At 46.9% G+C, this 20,131-nt stretch overlaps 1 protein-coding gene and 1 non-coding gene across 7 annotated transcripts in view; one reads left to right on the top strand and one right to left on the bottom strand.

The window, feature by feature from the left end:
• The window catches only part of SLC22A23 (solute carrier family 22 member 23), a 181,903-nt gene that overhangs the window by 71,882 nt on the left and 89,890 nt on the right, over positions 1-20,131 (top strand). The window contains exon 4 of one of the 6 annotated variants that reach the window (XM_042985843.1): positions 19,554-19,629. The exons of the other annotated variants lie outside the window; for them this stretch is intronic. Coding sequence (XP_042841777.1) covers positions 19,554-19,561 — 8 coding nt within the window. The 3' untranslated portion in view covers positions 19,562-19,629. Of the gene's footprint in view, positions 1-19,553; positions 19,630-20,131 lie in introns of those variants that run through there. 6 annotated transcript variants of the gene reach the window in all.
• On the bottom strand, positions 1,501-1,606 carry LOC122238913. Its single transcript, XR_006218061.1, has one exon. It is a non-coding gene; the product is annotated as a U6 spliceosomal RNA (small nuclear RNA).

The raw sequence follows: 20,131 nt of genomic DNA on the forward strand, positions 1-20,131 counted from the left end.
GCTCAGGTTATGATCTTGCGGTTCCTGGGTTCAAGCCCTGTGTTGGGCTCTGTGCTGACAGCTCAGAGCCTGGAGCCTGCTTTGGATTCTGTGTCTCCCTGTCTCTCTGCCCCTCCCCCACTTGTGCTCAGACTCTCTCCTTCTCAAAAATAAAAAAGTAAATATATGTTTAAAAAAAAAAGTGGGACTTTCCCTCAGAGACCTTCTAGTTTAGTAGGTTATAAGACATTTGCCAAGAAGAAAGCACCTGTTGGGGAGAAGTCTCTAAAGCCCCTTTGCTCTGCTCTCTTGTCTATACTCAGCATTAGAGTGGAGCTTGTCTCAGAGGTAGGCCAGGTAGAGGAGAGAATCTCCAGGGAGCTTGTTAAGGACTCAGGCTTACATCATGGAGAAAACAATGCAGACAGGGGCAGGCTGGGAGGGAGGCCCAGACCAGGCTGTCCTATAAAGACAGGCCTTGCTGGAGCTGTAGCGTTGGGCCCAGACTGCAGTCCAGGTCCTCCCTCCTGGGAAAATCTGATGCTACGGGAGGTTAAGAGATGTACCTATGTCCAGACAGTGTCTGAACCAGAGTCAGAACGGAAACCTATGAATAACCGTCAGATGCCCCTCAGATACTGGAAGGAGAGCGGAGTTGTCAGGGAATGTACAGAAAGTAAAGGGAATGATGGCTTTACATGAAAAATGGAGGTCCATTGCCTGAGTAGTAATGATGGCAATGGCCACTTTGTAAAAAGTTTTGTTTCAGTGCCCTTCAAGTCTTGCTGACACATGGGCTTTTAATTCCTGGGAGAACCACCCAGATTCCCCTTGTGCTCACCTGATGACCATGTTGACCTGTTGACCACAATGGCCATGGTGACCTCTGACCTTCCAGTGCACCCATCTGACTAATGCAGGCCCACCTGGAGGGGCTGTCCGGAGTGTCAGCAGTGCTAAATATTATAGAGAGTTGAGAGCATGCAGGAATTAGTTACAAATGTGTTAAGTGTGTCCCATCGTTACTTTCCTGATAAACAGATGGCATAGCGATGTCACCCATCTCTGATATGTGCATCCTGGTTGGTAGTAGAACCACTCATAGGAGCTGCCTAACAGCATTGTCCTCAGCCAGCAGACTGTGTATGTCCTTTTGACCTTGGAGTGGCCACCAAGCCATGGGGGAGATTTGATATGTTCTCGGAATGTGCATTCTATGGAAGAGATAAGACCCTAGATGTGAGACATCACCACCTCCTTCCCATGGGGCAACTGCCCTGGCCAGGAGTGTGGAGGCCCCCCTGGAGGAGGTGCCATCTGAACTTCAGGAGGGGTCTTTGATCCCCTTCCCGGGGCTCTCATTCCTGTGGACCCACCCCTCCCCCTTCACTCTGCTCCTAACCCCTTCTCCATGCCTTCATTTGTACTTGAAATGCCTTCCCCCTCCATCCACCATTTGCAGTTCCAAATTCTACCAATGTCTCATTGAGCCAAGTCAAAAGGCCCCTTTTTTTTCTCTTTTAAAATCCGGAATGCTTCATGAATTTGTCTGTCATCTTGTGCAAGGGCCATGCTAGTCTTCCCTGTATCATTCCAGTGTTCGTACATGTGCTGCCCAAGTGGGCACAAAATGCCCTTTTTCTACAGAGATCCTCCACCCCCCACACCCCAAGCCAGGGTGCGGCCCCCTCAGTCTCTGAGCCCCTGCCCCACTTGACTATAATTTTTGTATAATCAGTGTTCCTCTCCAGCCAGCTTACAGGGTAAATGTGTGTCCCACTGGGCTTTGTCCAACTGACCCCACACAGTGTTTGTACAGTGAACTACACCCAAATACACTGACCTGTATTTAACGGATCATAAAGTATTTGTAATAGCAGTGCGTGAATTAAGGATTGATGCAGGGGGCGTTAAAAGTCATTGGAAATTCAGGAGTAGAGAAGAAGGACATGAGCACTGAGAGCTGAGAAAGCCTTCCTGTGGGAACAAGGGCTGGAAGCAGAGGTGTTTCGTGGCAGGGAGAAGAAGGCACATTCTAGAATGAAAGAAGGCACGAGGTGACAGGGTCAGATGCCAGCTGCAGGGTATGAGCACAGGGGCAGTGGAAGGGGGCAGGGTTGATAGGGGCTCACACCTAGCCTGGAAAGGCCGGCTTGCGAGGAGAGCTAGGGGAGCATTCGCTTTGCACCATGATTTTGTGTTGGTCTTGTTTGGCCAAGGCTCACATGAATTGCTCAATTCAGACCATGAAATGAAGAGGGAGGAGGAAGAGGCTGGGTGTCCATCCTTTGGTCTGGCTTCCCACTAGTGGGTGCCACCCTGAAATGATTGCACAATAAATGTTTGTCTTCTGAAGCCAGCATTAGTGTTTATTGCTGTGTTCTTACTGGCACAGTTGTTTAATGAAATCTGCAGGATCTTTATTACCCCAAATGCAATGTGTTTTTCCAGAGAAATATCTATGGCCATAAAGCATTCAAAGATGAGATATAGAAAAGGCTTCCTAGTGCCTGCTAGAAATGGAATGGAAATACACACAGCACCAAATGAATTTGTTGCTAGTATTAAAATTCCTAGTTTGCCAAGTACTTGAAAGGCAAATTCAAGTAAACAGAAGAGACATGTGCTTTCCTCTAAGGGGAATGTTTTAATCAGAATAGAGACAGTTGATAGACATTTATATCTGGATCTCTTCTTTCTGCCCCATTAAACTAGAAATTGGTGTTTGCCAGTAGTGACCTAGTATATGTGTACAAGGCAAGATAATTAACTGGAAGGGGGCCATTTTGCAGAACTGCTTAGCCTGTCATATTTAACATCAGCCTTGTATATTCGGTACAGATATACAACATTAGAGGCTTTACCTCCCCTCCCTGGAAAGAGAGAGCAGAGCAGTAAGTTATAAATGCTGAAAATAGGGTGTCCGGTAGGACTGAACTATTTCTCCCCAGAGCTCCTCTCTTTGCCCCACTCACAGCCGCGGCACTGGCCCACTGGCCCTCGATACTCCCCAGTGATCAAGTTCACTATAATGCATGGGCACCGTAGTAGGAGCGAATGGTTTAGCTGGATGTGTAACTGTGCAGGATATGTGGAAAAGCAATTAGCTTCCTGAGGGTCAGGAGCTGATATTCTATTTCAAAACACAGAGTGTGCTCAGATATAATCATGAGAATTAATCTGACTCAACTCTAGTTGTATAAGCAATATTGTGACAGGGGGTGGTTTGTTTTGAAGCTGGGCATACTGGAAACTTTAAATGATGAATAGCGGTGGATAAAGCAACTATCCACTCATTCATTTCTTGTTGGGCTTGCTTTTAATTTTTTTCTGCTTTTTTTTTTTCTTGTAGCTTATTGTCATTTAAAGACTCACTTCTTATAGCTCTTAAGATTGTTCCTGTAAACACATTGTTTGTGTGTGAAATAGACAACGTCTGTATTTTCTTTCTGGACTTCCTTACTCCTGTCCTGTTAGTATCACCATGACTCACTCAGTTGCCTGCCTTTAACACTCCTGCTACTGTCATTAGATACCAGATCCATCCATTCTCTTTTTAGAAATGGTTCTTTAAGAACACAGCTCCCATCCTAATTCCATCCTGAATTTGTTGGAATCCTGAAGGGTGAGAGCGGGGAAGAATGACTGAGATGGTCAGGGACCACGCGTCAGCTGGTTGCATTGTCCTGGACCCTGATTGCCTTCACAGCAGACCTGGCACTGGCCTCACAGTGGGTCTGGGGCTCTGGCCACACCTCGTGCTAGGTGACATCACTTCGTCCAGCAGCCTCTAACCTCCTCACCCTGCTGCGGGGCTCTGGCCCATCAAGCCATCCATCTGTCTGCCCCCAGATAAATCTTACCAAATCATCCCTTGGAACACCATCACTCTCTTCCTCACGGGCTGCCCATCGGTTTGAAACTCTGTTCATTTAAGGGTTGCCATGGTTTGGTTTCACCCAGTTTTACCCAGGCACACCTGTATTCCAGCCAGTCTTCTCTTGGTGCTCTCACCATATATGCTGGTCATTGCAGGGTCCACCTCTTTGCTCATACTGTTACTGCCACATGGATTGCCTGTTTCCCCTTCTGACTATTCAGAACTTACCTTTGAGATCCCCCTCAGTGTTCCCTGAGACCTATCATTACAGTTTCAGACCACGCTGACTTCCTCCTCCTGAACGGTGGTTCTCTTCCATCCATCTGTGCCTAAATGCTTATCGTCTGCAAAGTGCGGTGCCATACAGGAGACCCAGAGGTGTGCTGCATGTGAGCCTGGCCACACAGCTCAGAGGCTAGCACAGGCATTAAAACATGCATATAAATGATGTTAATGCTGGGTGGAATGTAATAAGGACTGTGGTTGTTAAAGATGTAGTAAAATTGAGCCTGTTTACACTAGTTCAGATTCACCTCTGGGTCCAGAGAGGGAGATGATGCAGCATCGTAGTTAAGGACTCAGATTCTGAAGCCAGAGGAGGTGTTGGCAATAACGAGGCAGGTGTGTATTATGTGACCTGGGGCAGTACGTCTCCTTTATGAGCTTAGCTTCCTCCTCTGGAAGAATGGAGATAATAACTGTGCCCACCTCCCGGGGCCGCTGGGAGAATCAAATGAATTAACACTGGAAGTGCGCAGGAGAGTGTCAAACACGCGGTAAGCACCAGGTGAGTGTTAGCCATTATCATCTCCACCTGCCATCACCTTGGTCCTCATGGTCCTCCCCATCATCATCTCTTACACGTGACTGCAAATTTCAAGGACAGAAATGACAAGGTTAATATCTCCCTGAGCATGTGATGGGTGCTTGGTCAACATTTGAATAGAACAGTAGGTCATCTGATACCTGGTTTCCCGTGTACTCTGCTTCAGGACCAGCAGAGTAAGTGGGCTCTCTCTCTGCACCCCCCCCCCAACTTCCTATGCCTGGCACAGCACAGAAGGACAGTGTTCTGAAGTGAATTGGTTGAGGGTGGTTGTGTCAAGAGTCCCCAGGAGCACCCCCAGGATCAATGGGGGAGTCACTAGGTCTCACAGGACTCAGCATCTAGTTTGGCTTATAGCAAAAGGATACAGAGAAAAATTAGCAAAGGGAAAAAACACATGGGACAAAGTGCAGAGGAAAGCAGCCTTCGAGAGTCCCCTCCGGGTGGGGTCACACGGGATGTGCTTCGCTGCTCCAGCAGTGAATTGTGGCAACATGTGACAATTGTGACAACATAAATGTTGTCTACCGGGGAAGCTCCTTAGAGACCCAGCACCCAAGGTTTTTCCCAGAGGCTGTTCACACAGGCACCTTCTGCTGAGCATGTACCAAACTCCAGACTCTCAGAAGGAATGCAGGTGCTCAACATGAACCACATTGTCTGTACAAACAGTATGGGCACAGTGTGAGATACTCATCAGCTAAGGAATGGTAGGATTCCTGAAGTCCAAGTTCCCAGATGCCCGCCGAGGGCCAGCCATGCAAGCAGGCCCTTCTGAGGATGGCATTCTCGGGTCTGCTGTGTTGACGCCTCTGAGCACAACAACTCAGACCGAAGCTACGTGTTGAGCAAGCTTTTGACTAATTGGAATTTTACAGGAAAAAGAGAAATCTCATCCCACTGAGCATATTTTAAGCACTTTATTAATATTTGGTGATGAATTAATAATGGGGAGAAAGAGATTTGAGGCTAAACTTTTGAGAGGAGAAACAATTCTAAATTTGAAAGAGAATTTTGGCCCAGATTCTTCCGTAATTTCTGCGCTCACAGGCTTGTACCTAACACCTGCACTGTGCTTCCTGCTGTCAGTGGCTGACATGGAGACTAAGCCGGGAGGCCAGAACGTGTCCTGAGCCCCCTGTGCAGAGACCCAGGGGAGCATGATTCCACAGGCACCAGAGCTGCTGGCTGGTCTCTGGCCTTGGACTCCACCCCCAAACATTCCTTCCCCACAAGAAAATACATCTCAAGGATAAGAAACCTCTCCCTGGTCTTCTCTGCCCTGCTCTGCCCATGATCTGGACAGGATGCCCAGTATAGCTGTTACAAGGAATCTGCAAGCTTAAATGTTAGTGCGCCTTGCCATTGTTACTCTGTATTTTAGAATTCCTATTTTCTAGGGGTGCCTGGGTGGCTCAGTCAGTTAAGCATCTGACTCTTGATTTCAGCTCAGGTTATGATCTCACGGTTTGTGAGTTTGAGTCCCTCTTCAGGCTCCATGCTGATAAGTGCAGAGCCTGCTTGGGATTCTCTCTCTCCCTCTCTCTGACTTTCCCGCCCTCTCCCTCTCTCTCTCTCTCTCTCTCTCTCTCTCTCTCTGTTTCTCAAAATAAATAAATAAACTTAAAAAAAAAACTTAAGAATTCCTGTTTCCCGTTACCTCTTGCTGCACTAGCGCCCTACTTTGAAATACCAGAGGGACGTGATTGGCGTGAGGTGTGTCCTCTCCCTGAAGAAAAAGTTCACTTGTGCCAAGACTCCTCGAAGTGGATCGTGTTCCCGAAGTTCCAGCTGTTTTGGCTTCCAAGTGTTCATGCCCTTAAGGCACAGCTTCAACTCTAGACCAGGTTAACCTGCCTGTTTTACGAAGCACTGACACTTCTAGGTTTTTGAGCACAGACCGAAACTGTACCTCAGTTTCCTCATCTGTAAACTTAGGGATGATAATAGGGATGATAGGTAATACCTATCCTACAGGATTGTTTTTGGCTTAACAGAGATACTGTTTTTATTGGTTCTAAAATGCGTCCTCCCCTCCCCCCCCCCCCCACCCCGCGCACACACACACATTTCAGCATTTATGAAATCAGAACGCATCTTACAATCAATGCTGTGTCAGAGGTTAACTGGCAGCTTTTTCTTTTTAGTGGTACATTCAGTAATGGTACACCCTAAAATCAATAGCACCATGGATTAGATGAAATACTGTAGAAGTTTATAGCACTTAACACAATGCCTCATAGGGAACAAATGTGCAGGATAGTTAGTTGTCATTGCCATTATCAAGGTCGTTGTCATTGCCATTATCAAGTTCATTGTCATCATCAAACAGATACTCCTCCAGGAAGGAGAACAGCTCTTTTTCCTGTTTAGGTATAGGAGCTTTAGAACTCACAAGACAATGATTCCTATCCCTACTTGACAGATGAGCCAAGTGAGGTTCAGGAAGTCCTGGTGGCTTAGCTTCTCCCACGGAGCTGGCAAAGTGCACACCTGGAGTCTGCAAGCTACAGTCCACGACCAGACCTGGGCAGCCTTTCTAAAATTTTTTTATTTTTAATGTTTATTTTTGAGAGAGAGAGACAGAGAGAGAGTACGAGTGGGGGAGGAACAGAGAGAGAGGGAGACAGAGAATCTGAAGCAGGCTCCAGGCTCTGAGCTGTCAGCACAGAGCCTGACGCGGGGCTCGAACCCACAAACCGTGAGATCATGACCTGAGCTAAAGTCGGATGCTTAACCGACTGAGCCACCCAGGTGCCCCTGGCCAGCTGCTTTTTTAATTTGGTCTGTGAGCAATGAGTGGTGTTTAGATTTTTTTTTAAATTGTAAACATCAGAAGAAGATTCATGTTTTGTGACACATAGAGATTATAAGAAATTCAAGTTTCAGTGTATATTCAATAAAGTTTTATTGGAACCCAGCCCTGTTCATACATTTACATCTAGTCTGTGATGGCCTTTGCACGACAGTGGCAGAGGTGAGTGCAACAGAAACCACATGGCCCCATGACACCTAAAATATTTGCCATTTGGTTTTTTAAGGGGAAAATTTTGCCAACTCCTCTTTGCACTCTGATGGGTGTCCTTTTGAGGAAAGAGAGTTTCTTGTTCATGATTTTATCTTCCAGACTCGGTAAGCACTCAGTAAGTGCTTGCTGAATTGAATTTCTGTAATCAGTCCTAAGTCTAGGAAGTAAATCTCAAGTCATGCTGGTTACCATGGCACCAGATAAACATCAAAATAAAATGCCCATAAGCTCAAGGAGAGGAAAACCAGTTACAGAAACTCTCTAAGACACTTTTTCACATGTTCACGTTTGTTTTGCAGTATCTCTTAGAGAATAAATAAAATAAAATGATTCCCTAAGGACAAGGCCACATTCTAGGAGCAGCTGAATGGGTAAATAAGTCTCAGGTAGGAGATGTTTTCAGAAAACCGAGCACTTACAGTTCCCTGCTCATCAGCCCTCAGAAGGTGTGCCATACAGCTGCCACAGGGCCAAGTGCAGATGGCAGGGGGTTCAGCTGTCAGAAGACCCTTCAGCAGATGTGTGAAGAAATGAATCCATGAAGTCCTGGCTTTGAAGTCCCTGTTAGTTTCAAGAGATCAATCAAATTATTGAAACTAAACCAGGATCAATGTTTCCTCCTCATTAAATGTTTACAACATAGGCAAGCATAGACACACGCAAGGTCATTGTAGGGCTTGCTCAACTTGGAGTTTGAGCCAGCTGTGGGGCACATGGATCCACAGTCAGGTGATGGGTGCTGAGGTGAATGAGGAGCTCCACTCTGTCTGACTGCAGGAAGTAAGTGGCACAGGAACACCCTGGGGGCTTCATGTGCTGGCAGCTAGAGCAGACTTAGACCAGCATAGCTGGCCAGTGCCCCAGCCAGCTCTGCAGTTATAGCCCTCTCTCCCCGCCCACCTGGAGACTGCTTGCTCTGGAGCTCAGGGGTCCCTCAGGAGAGAGCTCCATTCATTACACCCCGGTGGAGAAAGCCTCATGCAAAGTCAGAACCAAGAGCTGGGGCCACCTGCCCTTGGAAGTTTGCATGGACACTGCCCCCTCCCCCAGCCCCCTGGGAAGACCTGAAATTCCTCAAGGACCAATTCAAGATTCCTCAAAACTAGTTTTAAGCATTTAAATTATTTTACCAAATAATTTCCCTTTTTAAGTCATTCCCCCCACCAAAAAACAATTTTAAAAATACTTCTTTGCATTCCTACATGTGGCTAATCACCTTCAGTTTTATACAGAAAATCAGTGGAAAAATAAGTTTAGGAGAAAAAAGCTCCAACCAAGGGATTTTTTAAAATAGAAGTGTGTGTTCCGTAAAGTGAAGTTCAGGACACTGTAATCCATTCTCTAATGGTCATCCTCATAAAATTGGATCTATTTTCATATAATTTGCCTCATTCTCTTAAAAGTGTGATGCACAACAAATATTAGTTGTGGTTATAATGTAGTGAGTTTTTTTTTCTCTTGAATATGGAAATGTACCTCTATGGGGGCACCTGGGTGGCTCAGTCAGTTAAGCATCTGACTCTTGATCTCGGGTCTTGATTTCAGGATTGTGAGTTCAAACCCCATGTTGGGCTCCATGCTGGGCATGGAGGAAAGGAAAGGAGAGGAGAGGAGAGGGGAGGGGAGGGGAGGGGAGGGGAGGAAGGGAGGAAGAAAAGAGAGGGGGAGGGAGGGAGGGAGGGAGGGAGGGAGGAAGGAAGGAAGGAAGGAAGGAAGAAAAGAAAGAAAAAGAAAGAAAGATAGGGAGGGAGGGAGGAGAGAAAGAAAGAGAAGGGAAGGAAGGAAGAGGAAGAAAGAGAAAGGGAGAGAGAAAAGAGAGAAAGAGAGAAAGAAAGGAAGAAAGAAAAGGAAGGAAGAAAAAGTATCTATATGGAAGGGAAACCACTTCTAATATTGAAGAAGTATTGATTGTTTCAACATAGACATGTTTTAAGACTGATGCATCTCAGCAGTCTTTGGGTTAAAATGCTTGTGTGGATGAGGCTAGGGCCTCTAAAAAAAGTGCTTCTAGTTGAGAATCTAAACCTATGTTTACACCATTATTTCTTTTTTTTTTAATGTGTATTTATTTATTTTGAGAGAGAGAGCACATGCATGCATACCAGCAGGGGAGGGGCAGAGAGAGCGGGAGAGGAAGAATCCCAAACAGGTTCTGTGCTGTCAGTGCAGAGCCCAGTGCGGGGCTTGAACTCAGAACTGTGAGATCATGACCTGAGCAAAAATCAAGAGTTGGATGCTGAACAGACTAAGCCACCCATGCTTCCCTACACCATTATTTTTAATAAGCAAATTACACATCAACTTTTGAAAAGCATTTGTGAGGTGGAAATTGCCTCGAACATAGGGTTAGAGGAAAATTATAGGGAGTTGTGACTATAGTCCTTGCTTGTCATAATTTTTTTTTGTCCTTGTGTTTTTAATTAGGGGCCCCAAAGGGTGGGACACAGGATTCCCCTGCTTTCATTAGTTCCCTTCTGCCTGGAGTGTCCCTATCTGTCTTGTGAAGAGATGCTTGAAGGGGTCTGGAGGAATTATCAGCTGCGCTAAATTATTCATGGGAATATTAAGAAGGAAAAAATGTATTTTCCTTAAAAAAAAAAGTAAACCTTACACGTTAAGTGACAGTCAGAATGAGGTTAAAAATAGAGCCATCTCTGGGAAAGACCACAGAATTTTAATTAGCTCATCACTCTGAGCAGTTCTGACGTGTCAGCAGGTTGGTCCCAGAGGGGATGCCAGGACCTCTGTGCTGCATTCACATTTTTTTCAGTACGTTGAGGTAAAAATAGGAACTGGTGTGCAGCCTCGACAGGCTGCCCATAGAGCCCACCTTATGAGCAGCATACATCTTGGCAACTGGAATTGGTTGGTAGCAAGCCCCGTGTGGAACTCCCTTTTCCGTTTTTCATTTCTGCTGGTTCTTGCTCTCCTTCCCTGATTCCTGTTCTTGTGCCCCTGCCCCTTCACAGCTGGTGAGCCCCCATTCTGTGGGGATCCTTTCTGAATAGCATCAGAGGGTTTGTTTTAATTTCCCTGAAATCTTACAGATTGAATTGCCCATCCTTGACTTTTTTCAGCTTTTAATCTCTCTGACCCACTTTATGTTGAAATTTGGCCAATTTGACAGAAACGAAAGCTCCTTTTAAAGCAATACTTCTGAGTCTTCTGAATCTTTTTTTGGGTCAGAGACCCCTTCAAGAATTTGATGAAAACAATGGGTCCTTCCCCTGGAAAAAATGCATCTCTCTCTCTCTCTCTCTCTCTCTCTCTCTCTCTCTCTCTCTCACACACACACACACACACACACACACACACACACACACACACGTGCCCACACAGTTTTACATAAAACTATAGAATATTCATGGTTATCCCTAAAACATATCTGTGGATCCTAGGTTGAGAACTACAGGCTCTGGCTGAGCACCAGGGCCAGGGGACCTGGACGGAGCCTGACTTGTGACCTAAACACTAGGATCTTGTGGAAGATGCATTCTGGGAAGAACCAGAGTGAGAAGCATAAAACCAAGATGGAGGTGCTGTCGATTACTTTGTCATATTGAACCAAGGATTCAAATTTTGGGTTGAAAACCCCGGTACCAGAAAATACCTTTGGCCAAAGGGTGGGGATTTCAGTGGTTGCGACTTCCCACCCCAGAAGGCCTCCCAGCTTCTCTCCACCCTCAGTGGCCTTGACCTCGCTGGAACCCAGTGATGGGCTTTCCACGTGACAGGCACTTGGGATGCCTGTAAAGCTGCAGAGAGCCTGAGTTTCTGAATGAGGCTGAGACAGCATAGTAGGACTTAGCATTCAAGAAAATGTGACTTAGCCCACTGAGAAGGGTGTGGGGACCAGTGCCTGGGTTTTGCCCTGTGGTAAGCAGAAGGAACACTGGTTACTCATTTGAGTCCCAATTGAGGACATGGGGTATAAGTGGGGATAGGGCACATCTAATCCCTTTTTTGCCTCATGTAACTAATCTTTAAGTGCTAATGAGATCCTTCAGCAGAGCAGCCACTAGAAAACCTCACCTAGGATGTAGTCTGTGTCCTTCTACTGCTACCACAAGCTGTGTGAGTTCGGGCAACCTGACTCACCTCCTTGAGCCTCAGTTTCCTCATCTGTGAGATGAGAATACCAATATCTTCCTCTCAGGGTGGTTATAAAGCCATGTAGTGAATGTCTGGCCCCTCCTCTCTGCTCTCCATGACCCAGATGTGGCTCGGTCCTGGCTGGGGTGGCCACAGGCCTGCACTGCTTGTGGGGGAGGGGGCATTGGCAGCGAGATACACAGGGCTATCTGCAGGTGCTGCTGAGGCCTGGGCCTGGCGCTGCGAGAGGATGGCCCTGCAGGTGCCATCAAGCCTGGCTCACTGACGCCTGAGGTGATGGCATATAGAAATAGACTTTTTCAAAGATGACCAAAGGACAAGGCTTTGAATATCCCAACTAATTGCACTTGCCTGGACCCCTCATCCTGCCTTGAAAATTTGATTTCTGGACTACTTATGTGCTTTGAATTCCTGAAGCTTGTGAGACAGAAGCAGCAGTGACCTCCAAGAAGCCCAAGAAAGCAGGAAGCTCCTCGAAAAAGAGCATTCCCCGTGATCTACATGTGCGCTTTCTCTAAAGGTTTGCTAGCAGCGATGTCTGGCACGAAAAAACAAAGATGTTTGATCAGAAGTTCATGGGGCACATGGATTGACCGATGGCTTTGTTTGTGTGTAGGTAGGATCCTGTTCATCTGCTCACTGCCCCAGACTTGAGATCGTCCCCTGCCCTTTCCTTCTAGAGGAAATACTTAGGGCGATTGCTGTAACACTGACAGATTTCAAAGAAGTTTTATTTTTAAGTAGAGGATGGGGTGGGGACACAGGTCGCTTGCTTAAGCTAAATTTTGCCTACCATTGCTCCAGGGCCCACAGTGGCTCCTGGCAGGGGAGAAGTGGGGTGAGCTCTGTGGTTTAGTATTCCTCTAAGACTGATATTTGGGGTGGGTGTTTTGCTTATGAAAAAGGTCCGTGTGAGTTCTGTGGACTTCAGCTCAACACCTGTCTTACAGTAACAACAGAAAAGGAGATTTTTAATGGAATTATTCTGGAAAATCCATAATGGATAGTTTCCATGGTTATAGTTTTAAACTATGTTCTATAATGTTTAATCCTTTGCCAGAAATACTGTGAAATGGAAAACGTGTGCTCTCCAAGGGCAGGTGTATCCTGCCAGCTTTGCTCACTGCTGCATCTGCAGAGCCCGAACAGGGACAGGCACACAATGGGGACTCAGCATATACTTAGTGCCTGATTGGGCTGTTCTGGAAGCCAGTGTTAAAGGAAGTCCTATCCTTTCTCCAGGCTCTGTGCTAAGTTAGGTTGATTGTGGTCTCCTTCCATGTTCTCCAGACCCAGAATACTGGTTGGAGGACTGGTCCATCTCTAGTCACAGCTTAGTGACAAGCAGACCCCTGTGTCTTATCCTCTTGTTCCTTTCTTTTCTCCGTGGCTCCCAGGGACCAAGAACAGCTTCTGATCCTCCCTCTGATCCCTTCTCCACTCCACAGCCAGAGTGACCTGTCTAAACCCCAAACCCATCACATCACTGTGCAGCATCAGATCCTTTCAGGGACCTGTGTCCCAGGCATCCTGAGCAGAAGGCCCAGCAGTGGATATGGGGCATGTCTCCTCCTTCCCTGGGTGGCTTCCTTAGCCTGAAGTAACTGTTCCTTCTCCCGCTCCTTCACATGTGCGCTTCATGAACTGACACTGAAATGAAGCAGTGGGGGGACCTCCTGAAACCCTCCCTCACTTCTGTGTCAACTTTAGATGACCTTCCTGTAAGACCTCATCCCATGGTGTGAGCAAGGCACTTGGGACAGGTGTGACCTCATCCTGTAGGAAGAGCAAGGTACCCGGGCAGGTCATCACACAGAGTGAATAGGGCACGTGGGACAGATGTGACTTCATCCACAGTGCTTTACTGGTCCTGACTATTGGTTTTTGGTTTTTGTTTGAATAAGGGAACGAGCATGAAAGAACTTTAACCTAGGAGCCTAAAAATGTAGATTATGGCCCTAAAGTGAGGAATTTATTAGCTCTGTAACCGAGGCCAATTCACTTCAGAGAGCTGAGAGTTGAGTTATACCTATTCCATTTTACCCCCATCACACAGGATCAAACATGCTCGCATGCATGGAAAGGGTTTTGTAAACTAGAAAACTCCGTGCAGGTGTTCATTGGCACTGTCAGGGCATTTGGTGTTCATCTTCAAGGAAGGGAATATTGCATATTTGTGTGCAGATTGGATAATGAGCTTTTTTCTTCTGTATATGCCTTACCTTTGTCCCATCCCAAAGGGACTGATAAGAGTGCCCCAGCAGAGCTGGACAGCAGAGGCAGGGTTTGGTAAGGGGCATGGACGTAGGTCCACGCTGAGGTCCTGTGCTTTCTGGGCCAGTGGGTCAGGCCAGGTAAAGTCAGCATCCATCTGGGCCTCTAGACCAGACTCGAATCTCATGGCCTGAAGTTTAAGGATACCCTTTGGCTGTGCCTGGTAGGTGGCTAATGACTCGTGGGGCCAGGCAGTCCCTGGCTCTGTCCCATGTCTCTGTGTCCTCTTAGAGACATAAAGCTAGTACCGCTGAGTGTGCCAGGATAGGAGGGGTGGGAGCAGTGGGGTAATTGCTGAAGTGGAGCCTGAGTAGAGGTTGAGTCGTGCCCCTCTCAGCACTGCCCCTGGAAGAATCTGCTTCTTTCTCCCCATAGCATGGCAGTGGCTGGAGCAAGAAAGAGCCAGCCTACAGTGCTAGGTTTTCCTTTTTTTGGAAAGAAAAACCATTGTCCTTGTAGAGTAGGAGGCAGATAGAGTAGGAGGCAGGACCCTCAGTTCCTAGTCTTAATCTGGGTTTGGCAGCAGGGCCCCCCACTAGTCCTGGAGCTCGCCTCAGGCATCATCCTATCTCATCAAGGTGACCCCTGGATGGCCAGGCAGTGAAAGGGGAACTGAGCCCCTGAGCCATGTTCTTACTTCCTCCTCCTCGCTTTATCCCTCCCAGCTTCCCCTCAGCCTGTGCCCCCTGGGCCATCACTGTTCTCTGAGGAGGAAGCCTGCCGTGGCCACAGCATCCCAGTTGGGCCATTTCTTATGTCCTGTTTTGGCTGGTGGCCTGGCCCCTGGGACAGAGCGCCACAGGCCCCTGCTGGCTGTCAGCCCTGATGTTACATGGCTATCTGAGCTCTCTGAACCTCTCCCCTGCTTCTGTGCACAGTGAGGACAGGTGAGGCAGGGCTGCAGAGAGAAAAAAACTGGTGAAGGGAGGACAACTGCTTGTGTTTTCTTGTTTGTTTTGAAACAATACAAACCTGAGTCACATGGAAAAAATGCCACTGCTCAAGCATGTCACACCTTTTTTTTTTTTTTTTAACAAAGAAAAGTCATCCTTAAGGAAAAATCAAAAACAAAAAACTGAGGTCAAATGGTTAGATTTCAAATACTGAAAATTGCAGTTCTAATTATCCCCTCTTAAAAGAACCATAGAAGTGAAGATTCTCCAATTCTGGCCCAACCATCACTATTAGTGTTCATATCAATGTGAACCAAAATAAATATTCATTAAACAGCTGCTTCCAAACTGAAAAAGAAGGCAGCATTCTGGCCTCAGTTTGTAACCACTGAATCTGGACCTCCTCTCTACATCCTCTACCACACGCTGCACCCTATTTCCTGCAATTGTCTGCTAAAAATGATGCCTTCCACTGCTGCCTCTGAAGCAGGTTAGCAAACTATGGCCCGCCACCTGTTTTTGTAAATAAAGTTTTATTGGAACACAGCCAAACAAAACAAAACAAAAAACCCACGTTATGTCCTCAGCTGAATGGAGGGCCCGTTTCTGACCTCGTCAGAAGTTATGGGTGGTGGGCTGCAGGACAGGCCCTGAGGGTAGCAGTGAAGGGCCCTTGTTAGACTTTCTCAGAGCAGGGGATGTCACCTGCTTTAGGCACAGGGATCAGGCCGCCTAGGCTGGCCGTAGCCTGCCGGAAGCTGTGGTGGGCACAGATCCCATCAAGTGCTGCCAGCTTGGTAGGAAGTGAGGTGAGCAGAATGCTAATAACAGCAGAACAGGAAACTGTTCCCGGCTGAGTGCTGAGCCATCAAGTGCGAATGCGGATCAAAACTCAGTTCCTCAGCCTTGGAGCATCCGTCACTGAAAGGCTGTTAATTGGCTGAGCCTGTTTAATATTTCATTCACACCCATGGAAACAAAGAGGCTGGCCCGTGGCAGAGGCTGGCACAGAACTTTCCCCTTTCCCCGCCACCCTGTCCCCCTTGCCCTCAAAAATCTTGATTTGATGGTCCTCTAACATCTCCACTTAATTCAGGTTGTGTCTCCTGGCTAAGAGGGGCCCACGGGCTTCTGGGACCTGCAGCTGTGAACTGCTGTTTTCCACTGTGCGGCCTGAGTGGTGGAGAGACAAACCACATTCATAGATGACACATTGGGGATCTCCTCCTGCCCCAGAATTCTGGTCCTGCACTATCTTCTTCAGGAAGATTGGTCTGGGGCTTTGTTAGTGTCATTAATCCTAATCCTACAAAGCTTGGCTCCATGAGAGATCCCAGGAGGACCCCAGCAGGCCCTTGCCTATTGAACAACTATTTGGGTCAAGAACGGGTTTCAATGCCTAATTAAAATGTACACTAATTTTTTTTGTTGTTTTGTTTTGTTTTTAATGTTCATTTTCTTTCTGAAAGAGTGCGAGTTGGGGAGGGGTAGAGAGAGAGGGGGACAGAGGATCCAAAACAGGATCTGTGCTAACAGCAGACAGCCTGATGCAGGGCTCAAACTCAGGAACCATTAGATCATGACCTCAGCTGACGTCAGACGCTTAACCAACTCAGCCACCCAGACGCCCCTATACTAACATTTTTTGAGCATACTTTAAGATTATACCATGTGTGTGTACATGCACACATGCCCAGTAGAGGTTTGCAGAGCCTTTAACTTACTGATATGCATATGAATCTCTGAGGAAGGTGAGCCACATGTTTTCTGTGTTTCTTTATGGTCTCTGCGTGGCAGCATGAGGCAGAGCAATGTTGGGATTTGGGGTGTTTTCTGGATCTCACTGTAGTTCACCCAGGGTAGGGACTGTGTCTGTACGCTCTTAGCTATTAACATGGGAATGACTCATGTGTCATACTTCACTAATGTTTATTGCACAAATGCCTCTTATAGTCCATGGAGATGGCCTTGTGTTTCTTATCACCCCAATGATAGGTTTCAACAGAAAGAATATTAAGAAACAAAGCTATTGAGGGTTTTTCTTGGATCACATAGGGCTTGCTCTTGTCAAGACTGTGCTTTGTAGAGAGGGTGTTCCCAGCACTTTCAAAAGAGAGTGGGGTATTGGTGATGCAGAGAGATCTCTCCAGGGCATCAGCCCAGTCCCTTGCCCTGAAACTGGGAATAAAAGTGTAAATCTGACGGGCCAAACCCCAGAGTTTTGGAAATTGAACTAGTGATAGGTAGGCTCCCCACCTCCTCTCAGGACCTTGGCCTGTGTGACCTCTCCTAGCCGCTGAATTTCAGATACCTCCATCACTGTGACAGGTTGGCCCTTACCTGGCCATGCTATATGAGGTGACTCAAGGCACTCGAAGGACAGAGAAGGACAGGACGTGGGATAAACCACCCATTGGCACAGGTTTAATTCATCCAAGTTTTTAAAAAGATGAAAAATGATGTAGAAATCATCCTAAAGCATCTTAAAAAGGGAAGGCTTAGGGAACCCAACATCCTCCCTCTCAAAATGCCATTTGATGTGGATTGTTGATGTTTTGGTAGAAAGGTGGCACAGAGGGTATGTTTTGTGGGATGCAGCTACAGGTCTTCTTTGGGAAGGAAGCCCCAATCTAAATCCCAGCTAGTTGATGAGTCGTTTGAAGAATTTAAGTTGGGGACAAATGTAAAATGCATAGAAATAGAAAATAAATTATCTGTGGATATGTAAAATGTGGGGTGCTTTCTGCAGCCTGGATGTGGGGTCCTTCCAGCCTCGTGCTCCTCTGTTGCTGCGTGCACCCTGCTCTCCTCCATTACTGACCCACTGTGCTCTAGCTCCTGGCGTGCCCCTCCTCCCACCATCCCATCCTAGGGAAGTCCCCTTCAGTTCGCCCTTCTCGGCCTGCTCTTGGCCCAGGCAGGATGCCCACATCATTTGCAGTGTCTGTTGGAGGACACCTGCTTCTCCCCTGTCTCTATCATGGAGGGCTCAGCTCCTGGTTCTCTTTGTTCCCTAAGTACCTGGGACAGCATCTGAGGCTGAGATGAGCATTGAACCATAGGTATAAGTGGAAGTGTGGAGATGTGTGTAATGAGATTGTCAGGGTTAACGTTAGGAGATGAAAAGGCCCTGAAGCAACTCCCCCTGCTATTGAGCCAGTGCCTGAAATCTGACCATTCGAATGTCATTTTCTATTTTAAGCCACATCGGACAGAGACTTGACCACTGAGAATGGTAACACAGCAAGCTCTATGAATCACTTCCATGTCTTGGTGATTGAGTTTATCTGATCCTCTGAAGGAAAAGAGGGGCCAGCACGAGGATCCTTGTGTCTTTGTGCAGGTAGAATAAGGTAGGGGATGGTCATAGACCCTGGGGGTCAGTGTCCCCAAGGGCAAATACACCTACTTTACATCTTGGGGTTTTTTTGTTTGTTTGTTTCTTTCTTTCTTTGTTTAGAGGAGGCTTTTTTTTATTATGATAAAATACACATTAAATAAATTTTACCCATTTTAATTATTTTAAAGTGTACAATTCAGTGACATTAAGTACTTCACATTATCATTCCAGAACTTTTTCATCTTGCAAAACTGAAACTCTGTACCCATTAAACACTAACTTTTCATTTTCCCTCCCCGACCCCCTGGCAGCCACCTTCCTACTTTCTATCTCCATGAATTTAATGACTCTAGGGACCTCATGTGAGTGGGATAATACGTATTAATCCTTTTGTTACTGGCATATTTCACTGAGCATAATGCCCTCAGGGTTCATGCATGTTGTGTCCTGTGTCAGAACTTCCTTCCTTTTTAAGGCAGAACACTATTGTATTAATGAGGGATATACCCCATTTTGTTTACCCATTCATTAGCCAGTGAACATTTGGGTTGCTTCCACCTTTTGGCTACTGTGAATAATGCTGCCGTGAACATGAGTATACCAATATCATTTTGAGTCCTTGCTTTCAGTTATTGTGGGTACATATCCAGAGGTGGAATTGCTGGGTCATATAATAATTCTGTGTTTAGCTTTTTGAGGACCCACCATGCTGTTTTCCACAAAGGCTGCACCATGTTAAGTTCCTACCAGCAGGGCACAGAGGCTCCTCTTTCCCCACATTCTTGCCGTTCTGGCGGGGGCAAAGCGGTATCTCATCGTGGTTTGGATTTGCATTTCCTGAATGATCAGCGATGTTGAGCGCCTTTCCATGTGCTTATTGGCTATCTTCTATCTTCCTTGGTTTCTATTTTGTTTTAAGCTTGAACTCATGATACTCATTCATGTGGATACTTATGTGTGTGACCTGAGAAGAACCCCTCAATGATGAAAGATAGATGAGATGAGCAGCCAGCCTGGCTCACAGCATCTGCTGCCTGCCCAAAGGAGGCAGCTCCTCAGGGAGATGCTCATTCTTGCACTGCCCCAGAGTGACGTGTTCCAGGGTCCTACTCCTCACTCCCCCTTCTCAGTGCCCATCTGGCTCTCAGTTGCAATGATCTGTGACTTTGGGTGTGGCCTCTCTGTGGCACTGAATTTATCAGGAGTTTTGTTTTTTGCAGGCACATAACCTGGACTTCTCGTCCTGTCATGCTAAGTGACTGGGATGCACAGGGGTGAAGGACGGGGAGGAGGGGGCAGCGAACCTGATGGAGAAACACCACAGGTAGGGGGAGAGAAAGCAGGGGATGCCAGAGCTTCCGTTTGATGTTGGGCAACATCTCCCAATGCCTTTGCCAGCCTCCCAAAGGCAAATCCCTGCTGTCTGCTTTTCACCAGAGCTGGGGCTCCTTATGGTCCTGTAGTTGGTTGATGACACAGAAACCCTCCCAGAGACTTTTTGACACTGATAACCAAACCTGTTCTCTCAGCCTCTTCTGCACAGGCCCTTTTTCTCCAAGGAGTTGCCTCCCACCCTGTCTATCTTAGTGCCCTTTTCTCCCCCAACACTCTACCAGGCAGGACAGTCCTACTGACTTTCCCCTTCAAGGTCAAATTCAAATGCTGATTCCTCTGCAAAATCCTCCCCAGGATTCACTCCTGCAGCATAGGCATCATACCTGGGTGTGCCTTGTCATGTGTCTCCTCCATCAGACTGCTGGCCCCTGAGGCCAGGAATGTGGCTTAGTCATCTCAGCAT

This window comes from Panthera tigris, chromosome B2 (genome assembly GCF_018350195.1).
Source record: "Panthera tigris isolate Pti1 chromosome B2, P.tigris_Pti1_mat1.1, whole genome shotgun sequence".
In the NCBI taxonomy this organism is placed as follows: domain Eukaryota; kingdom Metazoa; phylum Chordata; class Mammalia; order Carnivora; family Felidae; genus Panthera; species Panthera tigris.